The following is a 17,502-nucleotide window of genomic DNA, read 5'->3' as shown; positions in this document are numbered from 1 at the left end:
AAAGACTAGCAAGTGCAGAAATCATGTGTATTGAAACCTGCAAAAAAACCAGACAGCACCGAAACCAGCAGCCATCTGCATTGTAATGAGCAATTCCAAGGCACAATTGCAACAGTTAAGGTGAATAAAGCCAAGCCAGGCTCCTCGGCGCCAGCAGGAGCCAAGACAAAGGAAGGCCAACGGACAGGGAACCGCTCCAGCATTGGAGAAATCGATCCAAGTGATCGGAAAGTAGTCCAATCATTTGGAACCAGGTACGGGGTCCGCCCCGAAGGGCGGGAAGCCCCTGGGGACTATAAAGTAAAGCCCCCAAGTTCAAATCGTCCTTCTTGGCAGGGTCACTCAACAACGCGAATCAACCCATGAGAGTGAACTGCCCAAGCGGCCACATCAACCAAGTAAGTCTCCAGTCAATGCTCGCTACGAGATAGGCACTCCTAGCTACAAGTCCATACCAGCTTTTGAATCCCGCAGACTCAGGACCTGAACGAAAGGCCATTTGTTCCCCTGACCTGGTGGGCCAATTCCAAAGCTAAGTATAGGCCTTTTAGTGATAGGAATAGTCTAGAAAGTAGAGTTTATGCATGAGTAGTGATTTACTGTGTATAATAAATGTGTTTTGATTTGAATCTTACTAATTGGTGTGTTGAGTTATTGATCATTACCTGAACTTGAACCTCATGGCGGTATCATAAAGATACCTGGCGACTCTAGAGCAAAGGTTAAACAAACAGAGCAAATTACGAATTAAGAGCCAACCAAAAGTTAGCAACAACATAAAATTAATTTTAAGCTACAATGGATTCTTAACACAAAATGTTCCTTTTAAGTACACAAGATGACTGTGGTCAAATATGCACTCTGCTCTGAACGCAAGTTAGTGTCTGTGGTTTTCTCCTCAGAATGCTCCCAGATGATTGGCAGCATGGTGGCAAGTACTGCTGCCTCACAGCGCCACGTACCCAGGTTCAATTTCGGTCTTGGGTGACTGTGTGGAATTTGCACTTTCTCCCCGTGTCTGTGTGGGTTTCCTCTGGGTGCTCTGGTTTCTCCCACAGTCCAAAGATGTGCAGGTTAGGTGGATTGGCCATGCTAAATTGCTCCTTAGTGTCCAAAAAAGGTTAGATGGTGTTACTGGGTGGCGGGGAATGGGTGGGGTGTGGGCCTAGGTAGGGTGCTCTTTCCAATGATCGGTGCAGGCTCGATGGACCAAATGGCCTCCTTTTGCACTGTAGGGATTCTATGATTCAATGATTGTCACATGTGATTTTCCAAACTACTGTCCCAAAAATACGCTTTAAATTCTTCTCTCATAATAATGCTTTCCTTTGGTGGTTTGCATTCAGAAATCCGGTCCAAATTTTATAAACTACACTTTCAAATAATGCTTCCTCTCTATTTTTATCAGCTAATCCAATCCACTAAATCCTTTAGGATTTCTTTGTCTTGCCTGCTGTGCAAACTGCTCACAATTGCTTTAACCTTCGATTCCCAGACTGTATTATAATGACATCAAACATTTCATCCATCTCTGAAGTCTGCTGTCCCACTTTAAATTTAGTTACTGCGATTGTGTCTTTACCTCAGAACACTTTGTTTGCTCTTCCTTGAATTCTTCTGAATAATACCTTGGTCTCTGTTCACTTACCTCCAGATTTTTTAGACACTCTTTCTGTTTGATTCCCTGGTTATCTGGACTGTATCTCATTCCTTATGAAGCCTGTATCTTTGCAACTCCCTTATCCTGTCCAGGTTCTTCTGGCAGAGTTTAGAGTTGTCCTCTCCTCATTGCTCACAAATTCAGCTAAAATTAAAACTTAAAGCTTTTTTTTAACCTTACAATGGCCTCCAGTTGCTGAGCAATCTTGCATATCTCTGCTGACTTCTTATTTATTCTTCACGCTGTAGCCCTATCTAAGCAGATAGAAACACAGCTGGAACTTAACCAACCCCACACATTTTATTTAAAATTTAGAGTACCCAATTCATTTTTTTTCCAATTAAGGGGCAATTTAGCGTGGCCAATCCACCTACCCTGCACATCTTTTGGGTTGTGGGGGCAAAATCCACGCAAACACAGGGAGAATGTGCAAACTCCACAAGGATGGTGACCCAGAATCGAACCTGGGACCTCGCCGCCGCGAGACAGCTGTGCTACTCACTACCCCACCGTGCTGCCCAACCAACCCCACACATACAAACACCTTTGTCCAGCATAAATCTATCTATATGTTTTATCCTCCTAGGCACAGAAACATTAAATTAAACCCATTTAAAACTACACCTTATTTCTAATGTTCACCAATAAATATAAATCCCTTAAAACTACCTTTGTTTTCCTAACAATTGCAATCCTTTCTTCACGAACTTGATATTCCTGGATTCCAGCGACAATTCAGCCTCTTCAATGTGACAATGTCATCATTTGCTTTTCTAGCTCATGTGGTAAGCCACTGTTGCACCTCTATTAGGTGATGTATGGTAGGACCTGTACTACAGGTATGTTGTAGTCCCAGCCTGCTGGCTCCGCCCAGTAGGCGAAGTATAAATATGTGTGTCCTCCATGCTGCAGCCATTTCGCCAGCTACTTTGGGAGGCCACACATCTTAGAGCAATAAAGCCTCAGTTGTACCCAACTCAAGTCTTTGTGCAATTGATCGTGCCTCAATGTATTGCTCTAAGATTTTCAAACGATGGACCTGCGTATCAAACCGGATCGCCTGCAGCTGGATCTGCATTCAAGCGTCGCCAAAAAGGACTTTCAACACTGGCTAGCTTGCTTCGAGGCGTACATCAACTCGGCGCCCAGCCCTGTCTCGGAGGCTCAGAAGATACAGATCCTGTACTCAAGGTTGAGCTCCAGCGTCTTTCCGCTAATCCAGGACGCGCCGAATTACGCCGAAGCCATGACGCTTCTCAAGGAGAATTACGCTCAGAAGACGAACACGCTCTTCGCCAGGCACGTACTCGCCACTCACTCTCAACTCCCTGGTGAGTCCACAGAAGACTTCTGGCGGGCCCTAATCCCACTCGTCCGGGACTGTGACTGTCAAGCCATTACGGCCACTGAACATTCAAACCTCCTTATGCGAGACGCGTTTGTTACAGGGATTGGGTCGGACCTCATACGCCAGCAACTGTTAGAGCTCGACCTAGCGGAGACAAAGAAACTAGCATTCTCCATGACGGTCGCCTCGCGCAACGTTCAGACCTAAACCCCCAGCTGCGCGGCCCACCCCTCCTACGCATCGTGGACCCCACAGACGGCCACCCCAGCGGGGGCCTTACCCAGCCAATACGCCTGCGCCACGCGCCAGCCAGCAAACCCTAGGGGTCCCCGATGTTATTTCTGCGGCCAGCAGAAACACCCCCGCCAATGCTGCTTGGCCTGTGCTGCCCTTTGTAAGGCTTGCGGCAAGAAGGGGCACTTCGCCGCGGTGTGCCAGGCCCGTGCAGTCGCCGCTATCGCCCCCGCCCCCCTCGTTTTCGGACAATGGGTGCCGCCATCTTCACCTCCCCGGATCACGCGTGGCCAGTGGGCGCCGCCTTCTTCTCCCCCTCAGGCCACGTGCGGCCAATGGGCGCCACCATCTTCTCTCCCTCAGACCAAGCGCGGCCAGTGGGCGCCGCCATCTTCACCCCGAGCAACATGTGCGGCCCATGGGCGACACCATCTTGTTCAACCCCCGCCATGTGCGGCCCATGGGCGCCTCCATTTTGTACTCCTCTGGATCTTCAGCCGCCATTTTGTCCTCCTCGAGATCTTCAGGCGCCGCCATCTTGTCTCCCCCACGGCACATGGGCACCGCCAGCGTTCCAGGACCAGGACCCCCCTGGCTCCCAGTCATCCTACACCAGCGACGACCGACCACGACTCGCCTCAGTGACCATCGACCAGTCTCATCCGCACAATCTGGCCATCGCATCGACCAGCGTTAAAATCAATGGACACGTGACCTCTTGCCTGCTGGACTCCGGGAGCACCGAAAGCTTCATCCACCCAGATACGGTAAGGCGCGGCTCCCTCACGGTACACCCCGCCAACCAAAGAATCTCCCTGGCCTCCGGATCCCAGTCCGTGGCGATCCGGGGGTACTGTACGGTCACACTCACGGTCCAGGGCATAGAATTCAGCGGCTTCCGCCTCTACGTCCTCCCTAAGCTCTGCGCTGCCCTACTACTCGGCCTAGACGTCCAGTGCAATCTCCAGAGCCTAACTCTGAAATTCGGGGGGCCCCTACCACCCCTCACTGTGTGCGGCCCCGCGACCCTAAAGGTCGATCCGCCTTCCCTCTTTGCAAATCTAACCTCGGATTGCAAACCCGTCACCACCAGGAACAGACGGTTGAGCACCCAGGACAGGACCTTCATCAGGCCCGAGCTCCAGCGGCTGCTTCGGGAAGGCATCATCGAGGCCAGCATCAGCCCCTGGAGAGCCCAAGTGGTAATAGTTAAAACTGGGTAGAAACATAGAATGGTCGTGGACTACAGCCAGACCATCAATCGGTACACGCAGCTCACGCGTACCCCCTCCCACGCATATCTGATATGGTCAATCAGATTGCACAGTATCGGGTATTCTCAATGGTAGACCTCAAATCCGCCTACCACCAGCTCCCCATTCGTAAATCGGACCGTCGATACACTGCCTTCGAGGCAGACGGCCGCCTCTATCACATCCTCAGGGTTCCCTTTGGCATCACTAATGGGGTCTCGGTCTTCCAAAGGGAGATGGACCGAATGGTCGACCGGTACAGTTTGCGGGCCACCTTTCCGTACCTAGACAGCGTCACCATCTGCGGCCATGATCAGCAGGACCACGACGCCAACCTTGCCAAATTTCTCCACACCGCCACTCTCCCAAACCTCACCTACAACAAGGAGAAGTGCGTGTTTAGCATGACCCACTTAGCCATCCTCGGCTATGTGGTCCAGAACGGAGTTCTGGGGCCCGATCCCAACATGCGCCCCCTCATGGAGCTCCCCCTTCCCCACTGCCCCAAGGCCCTCATACGCTGTCTGGGGTTCTTTTTTTACTGCGCTCAGTGGGTCCCAAACTAGGCGGACAAGGCCCGCCCACTCAGAGAGTCAACTCATTTTCCCCTGACAGCCAAGGCACAACAGGTCTCCGCCCGTATCAGAGCCGATATCGCCAAGGCCGGGTTGCCTGCAGTAGACAAGATGCTGCTCTTTCAAGTAGAGAGCGACGCATCAGACGTTGCCCTAGCCGCCACCCACAATCAGGCAGGCAGACCCATGGCATTCTTCTCCCGCACCCTTCATGCCTCAGAAATTCGGCACTCTTCCGTCGAGAAAGAGGCCCAAGCTATCGTTGAAGCATTGGAGGCATTACTTGGCCGGCAGGAGATTCACTCTCCTCACTGACCAATGGTCGGTAGCCTTCATGTTCAATAACACACAGTGGGGAAGATCAAGAATGATAAGATCTTTTTTTAAAAAAAATATTTTTATTAAGGTTTTTTAACAACACAATTTGTTCCCCTTACAAACAATAACGCCCCCCACCCCCCCCCCCCCCCCCCCCCCCGCCCCCCGGGTAACAAAATAACGCAAATCCTCCCTGAGCAAGATATATACAAGGCAAGATGGTATATTTACATAGCTTTATACACTGGCTCTTGGCCGCGCGTACCGTTTTCCCCCACCCTCCATGCTATCTCCCGCTCGTCCATCCCCTCAAACAGTCTCTCGTTCCCCCCCCCCCCCGCCCAGGGTTGCTGCTGCTGCTGATCAACCTTCTTCTAACGCTCCGCGAGATATTCTAGGAACGGTTGCCACCGCCTGTAGAACCCCTGTGCAGACCCTCTCAAAGCAAACTTAATTCTCTCCAATTTTATGAACCCCGCCATGTCGTTAATCCAGGCCTCCAGGCTAGGGGGCTTCACCTCCTTCCACAATAGCAAGACCCTTCGCCGGGCTACTAGGGACGCAAAGGCCAGAATTCCGGCCTCTTTCGCCTCCTGCACTCCCGGCTCATCCACTACTCCAAATATTGCTAGCCCCCAGCTTGGCTTGACCCGGACTTTCACCACCTGGGATATTATTCCCGCCACTCCTCTCCAGAACCCCTCCAATGCCGGGCATGACCAAAACATATGGATATGGTTCGCCGGGCTCCCTGAACATCTTTCACATCTATCCTCTACCCCAAAGAACCTACTCAGCCTCGCCCTCGTCAAATGCGCTCTGTGAACCACCTTAAATTGTATCAGACTGAGCCTGGCACACGAGGAGGAGGTATTAACCCTACCCAGGGCGTCGGCCCATAGCCCTTCCTCAATCTCCTCCCCCAGTTCCTCCTCCCATTTACCTTTCAGTTCTTCTACTAGCGCTTCCCCCTCTTCTTTCATCTCTTGGTATATTTCTGACACCTTGCCCTCCCCGACCCATACCCCCGAGATCACCCTATCTTGAACTTCTTGTGCCGGGAACAACAGAAATTCCCTCACCTGTCGCCTCACAAAAGCCCTCACCTGCATATATCTAAATGCATTTCCCGGGGGTAACTCAAATTTCTCCTCCAGTGCCCCTAGGCTCGCAAATGTCCCGTCAATGACCAGGTCCCCCATTCTTCTTATCCCCGCCCGATGCCAGCCTTGGAACCCCCCGTCCATATTCCCCGGGACAAACCGGTGGTTACCCCTGATCGGGGACCACACCGATGCTCCCATCGTCTGTGTCTTCTCCACTGGCCCCAGATCTTTAGTGTTGCCGCCACCACCGGGCTTGTGGTGTATTTTGTCGGCGAGAGCGGCAGCGGTGCCGTTACCAACGCCCCCAGGCTCGTTCCTTTACAGGACGCCATCTCCATCCTCTTCCATGCCGCCCCCTCTCCCTCCATAACCCACTTATGGATCATCGCCACATTTGCTGCCCAGTAGTAACTCTCTAGGTTTGGCAAAGCCAACCCTCCTCGGTCCCTGTTGCGTTCCAAGAACCCTCTCCTAACCCTCGGGGTCTAATTTGCCCACACATACCCCATAATACTCCTACCTACTCTCTTGAAAAAGCCCTTGGTGATCACAATGGGGAGGCACTGAAACACGAACAAAAACCTCGGAAGGACCACCATTTTGACCGACTGCACCCTACCCGCCAACGAGATCGGGAGCATGTCCCATCTTTTAAAATCCTCCTCCATTTGCTCCACCACCCTCGTCAAATTCAGATTATGTAGGGCCCCCCAACTTCTGGCTATCTGGATCCCCAGATACCGAAAACCCCTCTCCGCCCTCCTCAGCGGTAGGTCCCCTATCCCTCTTTCTTGGTCCCCTGCCTGTAATACAAAAAGCTCACTCTTCTCTACATTAAGCTTGTAGCCCGAAAACTCTCCAAACTCCTTCAGAGACTGCATGACCTCCACCATCCCCTCCATTGAGTCCGCCACGTATAGCAGCAGGTCATCCGCATATAGCGATACCCGATGCTCCTCACCCCCGCGGACTATCCCCCTCCATTTCTGAGACTCCCTAAGTGATAAGGCCAAGGGTTCGATCGCCAATGCAAACAACAGGGGGGACAGGGGGCACCCCTGTCTCGTCCCTCGGTACAGCCGAAAGTACTCTGACCTCCGCAGGTTTGTCACTACGCTCGCCACCGGGGCGCTGTAAAGGAGCTTAACCCATCTAATGAACCCTCCCCCGAACCCAAACCTGCGCAATACCTCCCAGAGGTACTCCCACTCTACTCGGTCAAATGCTTTTTCCGCGTCCATAGCTGCCACTATCTCCGCCTCTCCCTCCTCCGATGTCATCGTTATCACGTTTAAGAGCCGCCGCACATTGGTATTTAACTGCCTGCCCTTTACGAATCCCGTTTGGTCCTCGTGAATCACCCCCGGGACACAGTCCTCAATCCTAGTGGCCAGTACCTTCGCCAATAGCTTAGCATCCACATTGAGGAGCGAAATCGGCCTGTACGATCCACACTGCAGTGGATCCTTGTCTCGCTTTAGGATCAGGGAGATTGTCGCCTCCGACATTGTCTGGGGCAGGGTTCCCTCCTCTCTTGCCTCGTTGAAGGTCCTCACTAGTAGCGGGGCCAGCAGGTCCACATATTTTCTGTAGAATTCCACCGGGAACCCGTCCGGCCCCGGGGCCTTCCCCGCCTGCATGCTCCCCAAACCCTCACTCAACTCCTCCAGCCCAATTGGTGCCCCCAAACCAACCGCCTCCTGCTCCTCCACCCTCGGGAACCCCAGCTGGTCCAGGAATCGCCTCATCCCCCCTTCCCCCCCTGGGGGCTGGGATTTGTACAGCTCTTCATAGAAGTCCTTAAATACCTTATTTATTTTTGTTGCACTTCGAACCGTGGCTCCCCTTCCATCTTTGATTCCCCCTATTTCCCTCGCTGCCGCCCTTTTACGGAGCTGGTGCGCCAGCATCTGACTAGCCTTTTCCCCGTACTCGTAAGTCGCCCCTTGCGCCTTCCTCCACTGTGCCTCCGCCTTGCCCGTGGTCAGCAGGTCAAACTCCGTCTGGAGCCGTCGCCTTTCCCCAAGTAATCTTTCCTCCGGGGCCTCTGCGTATTTCCTGTCCACCCGCAAGATCTCCCCCACTGGCCTCTCCCTTTCCATTCCCTCTATCTTCTCCCTATGAGCCCTGATGGAGATCAGCTCTCCCCTGATCACCGACTTCAACGCCTCCCATACCACCCCCACTCGCACCTCCCCGTTGTCGTTGGCCTCCAAGTACCTTTCAATACACCCCCTCACCTTCCCACACACCACCTCATCGGCCAGGAGTCCCACATCCAGCCGCCACAGCGGGCATTGGTCCCTCTCCTCTCCCAGCTCCAGTTCCACCCAGTGCGGGGCATGGTCCGAAACGGCTATGGCCGAATACTCCGTCCCCCCCACTCTCGGGATGAGCGCCCTGCCCAGAACAAAGAAATCTATCCGGGAGTAAGCCTTATGCACGTGGGAGAAAAAAGAAAATTCCCTGGCCTGCGGTCTTGCAAACGTCCATGGGCCCACTCCCCCCATCTGATCCATCAATCCCCTAAGTACCTTGGCCGCCGCCGGCCTCCTTCCCGTCCTTGATCTGGAGCGGTCCAGTGCTGGGTCCAGCACCGTATTGAAGTCCCCTCCCATTATTAGTCCTCCTATCTCCAGGTCCGGAATGCGTCCCAACATGCGCTTCATGAATCCTGCATCATCCCAGTTTGGGGCGTATACATTTACCAACACCACCCACGTCCCTTGCAACCTACCACTCACCATCACATATCCCCCTCCATTATCCGCTACGATAGTCTTGGCCTCAAATGACACATGCTTTCCCACCAGAATTGCCACCCCTCTATTTTTTGCGTTCAATCCCGAGTGAAATACCTGTCCTACCCATCCTTTCTTAACCTGACCTGGTCCGCCACCTTCAGGTGTGTCTCTTGGAGCATTGCCACATCTGCCTTCAGTCCCTTCAAGTGCGCAAACACTCGAGCCCGCTTCACCGGCCTATTCGGGCCCCTCACGTTCCACGTTATCAGCCGGATTGGAGGGACTCTCCCCACCCCCCCCCCCCCCGCCGACTAGCCATCTCCGCCCTTTTTTTTTTTTGCCGCGCGCGGGAAAGACAACCCCGCGCTTCCCAAAGCCTGCCCCGCCCCCCATGGCGCTGCTCCTGTCATGTCCTTGTCCCTCTCCCCCAGCCCATATATCCTTTCCTGCACGTGGTTGACCCCCTATGTACAACAACCATCATACTTCACCCCTCAAACACCCCCCTCCCACACAAACCCTCAATTAGAGTCCAGCTTTTCAGTTAGTATAAAGGTCCACGCCTCTTCGGGCGTTTCGAAGTAGTGGTGTTGGCCATTATGTGTAACCCACAGTCGCGCTGGCTGCAGCATTCCAAATTTCACCCCTTTCCGGTGCAGCACCGCTTTGGCCCGGTTGAAACCCGCTCTCCGCTTAGCGACCTCCACGTTCCAGTCCGGGTATATTCTGATCTCCGCGTTGTCCCACTTGCTGCTCCGTTCCTTCTTGGCCCATTTCAGGACCCTCTCTCTGTCCGTAAACCGGTGAAATCTCACCACCATCGCACTTGGCGGCTCTTTTGCATTGGGCTTCCTCGCTAGCACTCGGTGCGCCCCATCCAGCTCCAGAAATCTCGGGGGGGGCCTCCACACCCATCAGCGTCCCGATCATTGTGCCCACATATGCCGCGGCATCGGCCCCCTCCATTCCTTCTGGGAGACTCAGGATTCTCAAGTTGTTTCTCCTTGATCTGTTCTCCAGGTCTTCGAGTCTTCCCGCCCACGTCTTGTGCAGCGCCTCGTGCCGCTCCACTCTCTCCGCCAGGCCCACGAGCTCGTCACCGTTCTCACTCACTTTTTCCTGGATCTCCTGAATCTTCACCTCTTGGGCTTTCTGGGTTGCTCCATGTTTTTCCACCATTGCCAGTATAGGCGCCACCATCTCCATACGCAGCTCCTCGAAGCAGCACTTGATGAACTCTTTCATCTCCTCTCTGTCCGTGGGCGCCGCCATTTTGTTTTTTTCTTCTTTCTTCTCCCGCTGCTCCAGGGCCGCTTTCCTCGCTGTTTCACTGCGGGTCCGGTCCATGCAGGGCTGTAGGGGGCTTCCTCCGTTCTTCCCCACGGGTTGCTTTTTTTTACAGGTCCGTTGGGGCTCCGTTAGCGGGCCCAAAAGTCCGTTTCTGCGGGAGCTGCCGACTCGCGCGGCTTAGCTCCGCATCGCCGCGACCCGGAAGAAGAATGATAAGATCTTGAGGTGGAGAATCGAGCTCTCCAATTACGAGATTTTGTATCGCCCCGGTAAGCTCAACGAGTCCCCAGATGCCCTATCCCGAGGTACATGTGCCAGCGCACAGGTAGACCAACTCCAGACCCTGCACGACAGTCTTTGTCACCCGGGAGTCACACGGTTGTACCATTCCATAAAGACCCGCAATCTGCCCCACTCCGTCGAGGAAATGCGGACAATCACCAGGGACTGCCAGGTCTGTGCGGAGTGCAAGCCGCACTTCTACCGGCCGGACCGTGCGTGCCTGGTGAAGTCTTCCCACCCCTTTGAGCGCCTCATTGTGGATTTCAAAGGGCCCCTCCCCTCCACCGACCGTAACACGTATTTTCTCAGTGTGGTCGATGAGTACTCCAGATTCCCCTTCGCCATCCCATGCCACCGTCATCAAAGCCCTCAACACAATTTTCGCTCTATTCGGTTTCCCTGCCTACATCCAGAGTGACAGGGGATCCTCATTCATGAGTGATGAGCTGCGTCAGTTCCTGCTCAGCAGGGGTATCGCCTCCAGCAGAACGACAAGCTACAACCCCTGGGGAAACGGACAGGTAGAGAGGGATAATGGGACGGTATGGAGGGCCGTCCAACTGGCCCTACGGTCCAGGAACCTCCCGGCCTCCCACTGGCAGGACGTACTCCCTGATGCACTACACTCCATTTGGTCACTACTGTGCACCACCACTAACACATCCCATGAATGTCTTTTTGCCTTCCCCAGGAAGTCCACATCTGCGGTGTCGCTCCCGACTTGGCTCGCAGCTCCAGGACCCGTCCTGCTCCGTAGGCATGAACGACTCCACAAGGCGGACCCGTTGGTGGAAAGGGTACAATTGCTCCATGTCTACGTGGCATACCCTGACGGCCGCCAGGATACTGTCTCCCTCAGGGACCTGGCACAAGCAGGTCACACAGACACACACACCCCCGGCCCGGCACCACCCTCCCCTCCCCCGGTGCTCCCAGCAGCAACCCCCGCCGGGATCATCCGTCCTCCCCCTGCCCACACTCGAGGATGAAGAGGATTTTGGCACGCTCCCGTAGTCTCCGGACATCAGACCAGCATCGGCATCGCCGCCACCACTACGTCGCTCCAAGTGGCACATCAAGGCCCCGGACCGGTTAAACCTCTAACTGGTCCACTGGACTTCAAAAGACATTTTTTCCCTCTCTATCAAAAATTGTAAATGTAAATGTAAAAAGAAAACCATTTATTGTATATAGTTCTCCACCACCCCCGCCGGACTCAATTTTAACAGGGGGTGAATGTGGTAAACCACTGTTGCACCTCTATTAGGTGATGTATGGTAGGACCTGTACTACAGATACGTTGGTTGTCCCTGCCTGCTGGCTCCGCCCAGTAGGTGGAGTATAAATATGTGTGTCCTCCATGCTGCAACCATTTCACCAGCTGCTGTGGGAGGCCACACATCTTAAAGCAATAAAGCCTCAGTTGTACCCAACTCAAGTCTTTGTGCAATTGATCGTGCCTCAGCTCAGAACCTTCTGCTCAAGCATTCAGCAACAATCCGCAAATGTGATCAGCGTGTGCACATTAAGATTCAGGAGCTTTTGATGTCAACAATGACAGCAACTTACATTTGTAAAGGACTTTTAATCAGGTGAAATGTCCCACAGGAACATTATCAAACATAATTCGACACCAAGCCAAATATGGAGTTGTTAGAAATAAAGATAAAAAATGCTGGAAAAACTTAACAGGTCATAAAGCATCAGCAGAGAGAGAAAGAGAGTTGATGACCTGAATCTTGCGCTAATCAGGTGCGCACAATCAGTGGGCCATGATGGGTGCTTCCGACCATGATCGGACCCGACCACGATTTTATGTTGGCCAGCTACTTAACGGGCAGCCAGCGTGAGAAAGTTTCAGTGTTGGTGGTGGGGGGGGGGGGGGGGGGGGGGGGCGTGATGTGGGGGGGTGGAAAAAGGACAGGCATCGAGAAAAGCAAGGGTGTAGGAGGTCTTTTACCGAGCCCCTGAAGGCAGATAATGCTGCAAAGCTGCCTCAGGGAGCTGAAGACCTGACAAATTAGATGAGATGAAAGGAATACAGCAAACTCTGTCTAGGTAGTTCAATCAAGCACCTGACAGTAGAAATCAAAAAACCTCGGTGCCCAGACATCTTTTTCATTATAATTCACCCTGGACATTCCATCCCATCCTACATCAAGGGATGTAGCAAAAACATGAAGGCTGCCTGACCAATTGGCCAGACCACAGTAAAAATGGTTGGGGAATGTAAAATTGTGAATAATTGCCTCCTTACTTGGCTTAATTGCACTCCTAATTGTTGGCAGGTGGCTTGACGTCCATACGCCCGCCGACTGTAATGTTGTGCACAAGCTCAATGATTTGGGGATATGTGTCCACATCGTCTCACACAATTTCAAGTGCCCCAGGTCTGGTGCGTGCCTATGCAAAAAATGTAAAATGCTGGCCAATGTTTCTATTTGATTACTTTTCAGGTTAATTACCTTTTATCTCAGATTTCCAACATACACAGTATTTGATTTTGTAAGCAGCTATTAGGAAAGGTGAACAAAAGTTGTGGGTATTAAGGAAGAAGCTCTTAAAGGACAGGTAGAAAGATTGAGAGATTTAAGGAGGGAAATCCAGATTTTAGGGCCTAGGCAGCTGAAAACAGGGTCCTCGATGTTGGGCCAATTAAAGCTGCATCTGGGTTTTGGTTTCTGCTTTGGACCCAGGTTAATCAATTCAGCTGACTCTTTTTGCTTCTTTTCTCTTCACACCTCCTCAGCTCCTCTCTCCTCTGCGCCTCTCTCCTGTCATCATGTCTCCTGAGTGCACAGCTCCATATCTCGACTCTAACCATCAGAACATTGAGATCTTCCTCCTCTCCGGCACCATCCCAGGCTTTATTCCTCTTCATTAAGTTTACATTGTCCGCTGTGCTCTCTTGGCATTGCTCAAAGTCTCCTTAAGGCCCTCATCACTACTTCCTTCAATGCAATAGCCTCAATACTCTCCTACTCTCTTGCTGATCTCCTTGGCCGATGTGGATAATCTTACCCATCTGCATCTCATCCCACTCAAGCCTCCCAATGCGGATCCAGCCGATCAACTATCATCATCCCTCTCCACATCTCCTTCCAGAATGTCTGTTCAGTTGTGAACTAGGTTCACAATGCTAATTGTGGATGATTGCATTAACATCAATGCTTTGACAGACTTAGCTGACAGGAACTATAGCATAGTGGTAATGTTACTAGATTAGCAATCCCAGAACTCAGACTAGTGTTCTAGAGATAGGAGTTCAAATCCCAGCAGGGCAACAGAGAAATTTAAATTCAATTAATTAATACATCTGGAATAAAATGCTACTCTCGTTAATAATAATCATGAAATTACGGGATTCTGGAAAACCCGTTCTGGTTCACTGTTATCTTTCAGTGAAGGAAATCTGCCATCGTTACTCAGTCTGGCTTTTACATGATTTCAGACCCACATCAATGTGATTAACTCTAAATTGTTCAATTAAATGCCATAGCAAGATACTCTGTTGTATCTGACTGGTACAGAAAAAGGACTATGGTGTACCTACACCACATAGAATGCAGTGGTTCGGAAGGCAGCTCACCACCACTTACTCAAGGACAATTAGGAGAGACAATAAATGCAACCTTGCCACAGCGCTCATATCACAAGAATGAATTTTAAAAATGACACCTTCCTCCTTACTGAAGCCTCCCCATATGGCCATCCCTTCCACCACTTTCCCAGCTCAGATCATCCCAATAGTGGTGTGGCCATAGCATCAAGTCACACCTGGTCAATCCCCCCTCTCAACTGATACCTTTTCCTCCTTTGAGCATATCACCTTGTTCCAATTCTCTTGCCCCTTCTTTCAAATCTCAATCTCTTCCACCCTTCCAAGCACCAAGCCACATTTTTCTCTGAGATATCTTAACTGTTTTCCTCCCTTATACTCTATACCTTGCAACTTCTCATCATCCACTGCATTCTCTTTATCCACCCAGTTGGCTACTTCTTCAAACACTTATATTAAAATCGTGAAACATAGTTTCCCTTTAATAAATCTATGTTGTCTGTCCTTGACTAACACATCCATTGCTAAATGCTCACTAATTTTACTTTGATATCTTTTGTTGGGTGCTTCTGAAAAAAGATCAAACATTACATATATTTCACATATATCATTGATGCCTTTTGGGAATAGGAACCTCTGCAGGCACCAGCTGTATGCCAGTTTAAGGCACCTTCAGCTCTGTCTGCATTTCTGGGACAGCATGTCGGGTGGATGGGAACCTCTTACACACTTTAAACTGCCTGGCATCCCTTTGTTGGCTTTCTTCTTCTTCCAAACAAGTCATTAGAAAAAAAATCCCATGATTATCACTAAAGTCAGAAGGAATAATAAAAATAAAAATGATTAAGAGAACCTTAACATTAATTTGTATGTTTTATGTTTACTTTCCACTGCTAGCAACTTCAAACATTGTTTATGTCTGATGCACACCAAATGACTTGCTTAGGGACTCAAAGCTAATCTCTAGGGGGGCATTACTTGTCACAGACAGCTATTCAGATAATGTCCCTTGTATCACCACTCTCCTGCTCCCTACCTCCCGAGCAATATCTTATTCATGTAACATGACTGTTTCCAATCTGATGCACCTCCTTTTGTAGAGATTCTGTTTATTTTGTAGAAGCGTCAATATCCATCTGAACCAGCAGATGGAGTTTGATTTTACATTGCATCTGAAGGGTGACAGTATTTTCTTAATACTTATGAATGTAACCTGGATTGTGTGGTGGTGGGTTAAAATTTATTTGGGGAGTCCGAGTTGTCATGCAAAATGCATCCGGAGCTACGGATCGTGGTGGTAGGGGTTCCAATCTTTTTTCCAAACACATGGCTGACCAGGAATTTCTCCCACTCTTACTACCTGACATTGGCCTGTGTGGGAAGGATTTGCAGGTTGACACTCAACCCTGTTTGGCTGTCTTATGAACATACCTTCCTTTGCCATCAAGTCCTATAGTATAACCCGGGAGTTTCTGGCTCAGAGACAGGGAGGCTATCCACTGCGCCGCAAGACTTCCTTCTGGATCATGTAGTGGGGTCCGAAATCACAGTTTATGACAGCGCCCAGAGTACCACCAACCGAGACTAACCAATAACCAAAGGACTGGTAGAAAGCACAGTAAATCTCATTGGTAATGCTTAAATTATGATGGATTTCTGAAATGGTTCTTTGAAGTCATTGCCATCAGTGTTATAGAACAGTAATTAGTTTGCTTGTAGTTATGTTTCAAGCTGATACATAATCCCAGCAATTCGGAAAACATTAACTACACATTTTGTACATTCTTGGTCTCAATTACTACAGTTTCAGTTTAAGATGTAAACATAAAACCGCAGGCATATCTCATCAAGGGTCACAACAATGTTTCCCTGACATAACCAGAAAATAAAATCCATTATATTTTATATTGTTTCCTTTTATGGGCAAGAACTGCAGGAATACTGTGGGAGCGCCGAGCACGACCATTTTACGACTCGCCCTGTGGTTTCAGTGGATTAATTCACAAGTAGACATTCATTTTCTCATTGGAATAAATTACCAGTTCAATGAAGACAGAAAATAAGTACCTACGAGTTCTGAATGGTTGCAAATTTGGGGTGGGACTTCCTCCGTTAGAACCGGAAGACTCAAAACCAAGTGAAATCCGGAAATTGGAGGTGAAATATTAGCGTAGAGCGTGTCCCGGGGAAGGTGCACTGTTAGGCTTGGTACAGGTGGAAAGAAAGCGTTTGCAGACAGAAAAAGCCCATTGTAGTGGTTAGCTTTTGAGTGAGAAAAGAGTGAAAACCTCCTGATATCAATTTCTAATGTACGCGTGAGGAGGTTCATTATGTGGCTGAAGCCTGAAGAAGTGCTGCTGAAAAATGCTCTCAAGCTCTGGGTGACGGAGAAATCCAATTCTTACTTCATTTTACAGCGCAGAAGGAGACAAGGAGACAGCGGTGGGAAACTGTCCGGTGAGAGACCGGGGAAAGGGAGGGTGATCTTCTCCTAAAACTGATTCCGGTGTATCTGTGCGGATGCTTTATAATCGGAGTTAAAATAATACGAGGTTGGCACTGAGCCCTATTGTGCTTTGTTTTGCTTACAATTATGCGTTTCTTGAACTTTACCGGTGACTTATCTGAGCTAATTGTTACTTTGGGGCTTTTTAAAGCACATTTAGTTTCATGTTTGTCTTTTTTCACTAATTGAATCAAATGATCGTGTTTTATTTTAAAACAGTGTTATCCTATTGCATGTTGAACTGTATTTGTTGCTGGGGCTGGTGTGTGGAGAGAACCGCCTGCCACCGAACAATTCGCAACAATGCTGGGTCTAACCTTGCCCTCACCTCACCTGGCCGGTGCCAGCTTCTCGCCCCGTGCTCGGGGGAAGAACAGCCAGGGTTTAAATTCAATCTGTGAAGCAAGATAGTGATTCCCTACCCTTCAACAAAACATCCTGGCTGGTGGTTTTACACCAGCCAGCATTATTAGTACATAAATGGACAGTATTGACTTTGCATATGTATATATCTGGCGTGGGTTCCCAGAGTGTATCCAATCTCGTGAGGTGCGTGGAGGGCTCCTGAAATGGAATCGTGGTTGTGATCTGAGCCAAAAATAATTGTTCTTATTTTGTTCCCAGTTA

At 50.4% G+C, this 17,502-nt stretch overlaps 1 protein-coding gene across 4 annotated transcripts in view; it reads left to right on the top strand.

Moving 5' to 3' along the window:
- The first annotated feature begins 16,514 nt into the window (after positions 1-16,514).
- LOC140391760 (TBC1 domain family member 8-like) overlaps positions 16,515-17,502 on the top strand; it is a 165,998-nt gene continuing 165,010 nt past the window's right edge. For 2 of the 4 annotated variants that reach the window (XR_011935165.1, XR_011935166.1), the window contains exon 1: positions 16,515-16,826. Coding sequence is in view for 2 of the 4 variants with exons in the window: in XM_072476603.1 (XP_072332704.1) it covers positions 16,700-16,826 (127 nt within the window). In the remaining 2 variants the exon portion in view is untranslated. The remainder of the gene's footprint in view (positions 16,827-17,502) is intronic. The other 2 variants (XM_072476603.1, XM_072476602.1) reach the window with 2 other exon arrangements.

This window comes from Scyliorhinus torazame, chromosome 15, assembly GCF_047496885.1.
Source record: "Scyliorhinus torazame isolate Kashiwa2021f chromosome 15, sScyTor2.1, whole genome shotgun sequence".
NCBI classification, from domain to species: Eukaryota; Metazoa; Chordata; class Chondrichthyes; order Carcharhiniformes; family Scyliorhinidae; genus Scyliorhinus; species Scyliorhinus torazame.
The sequence above is the reverse complement of the archived record's forward strand: the minus strand, read 5'-3'. Positions and strand labels throughout refer to the sequence as shown.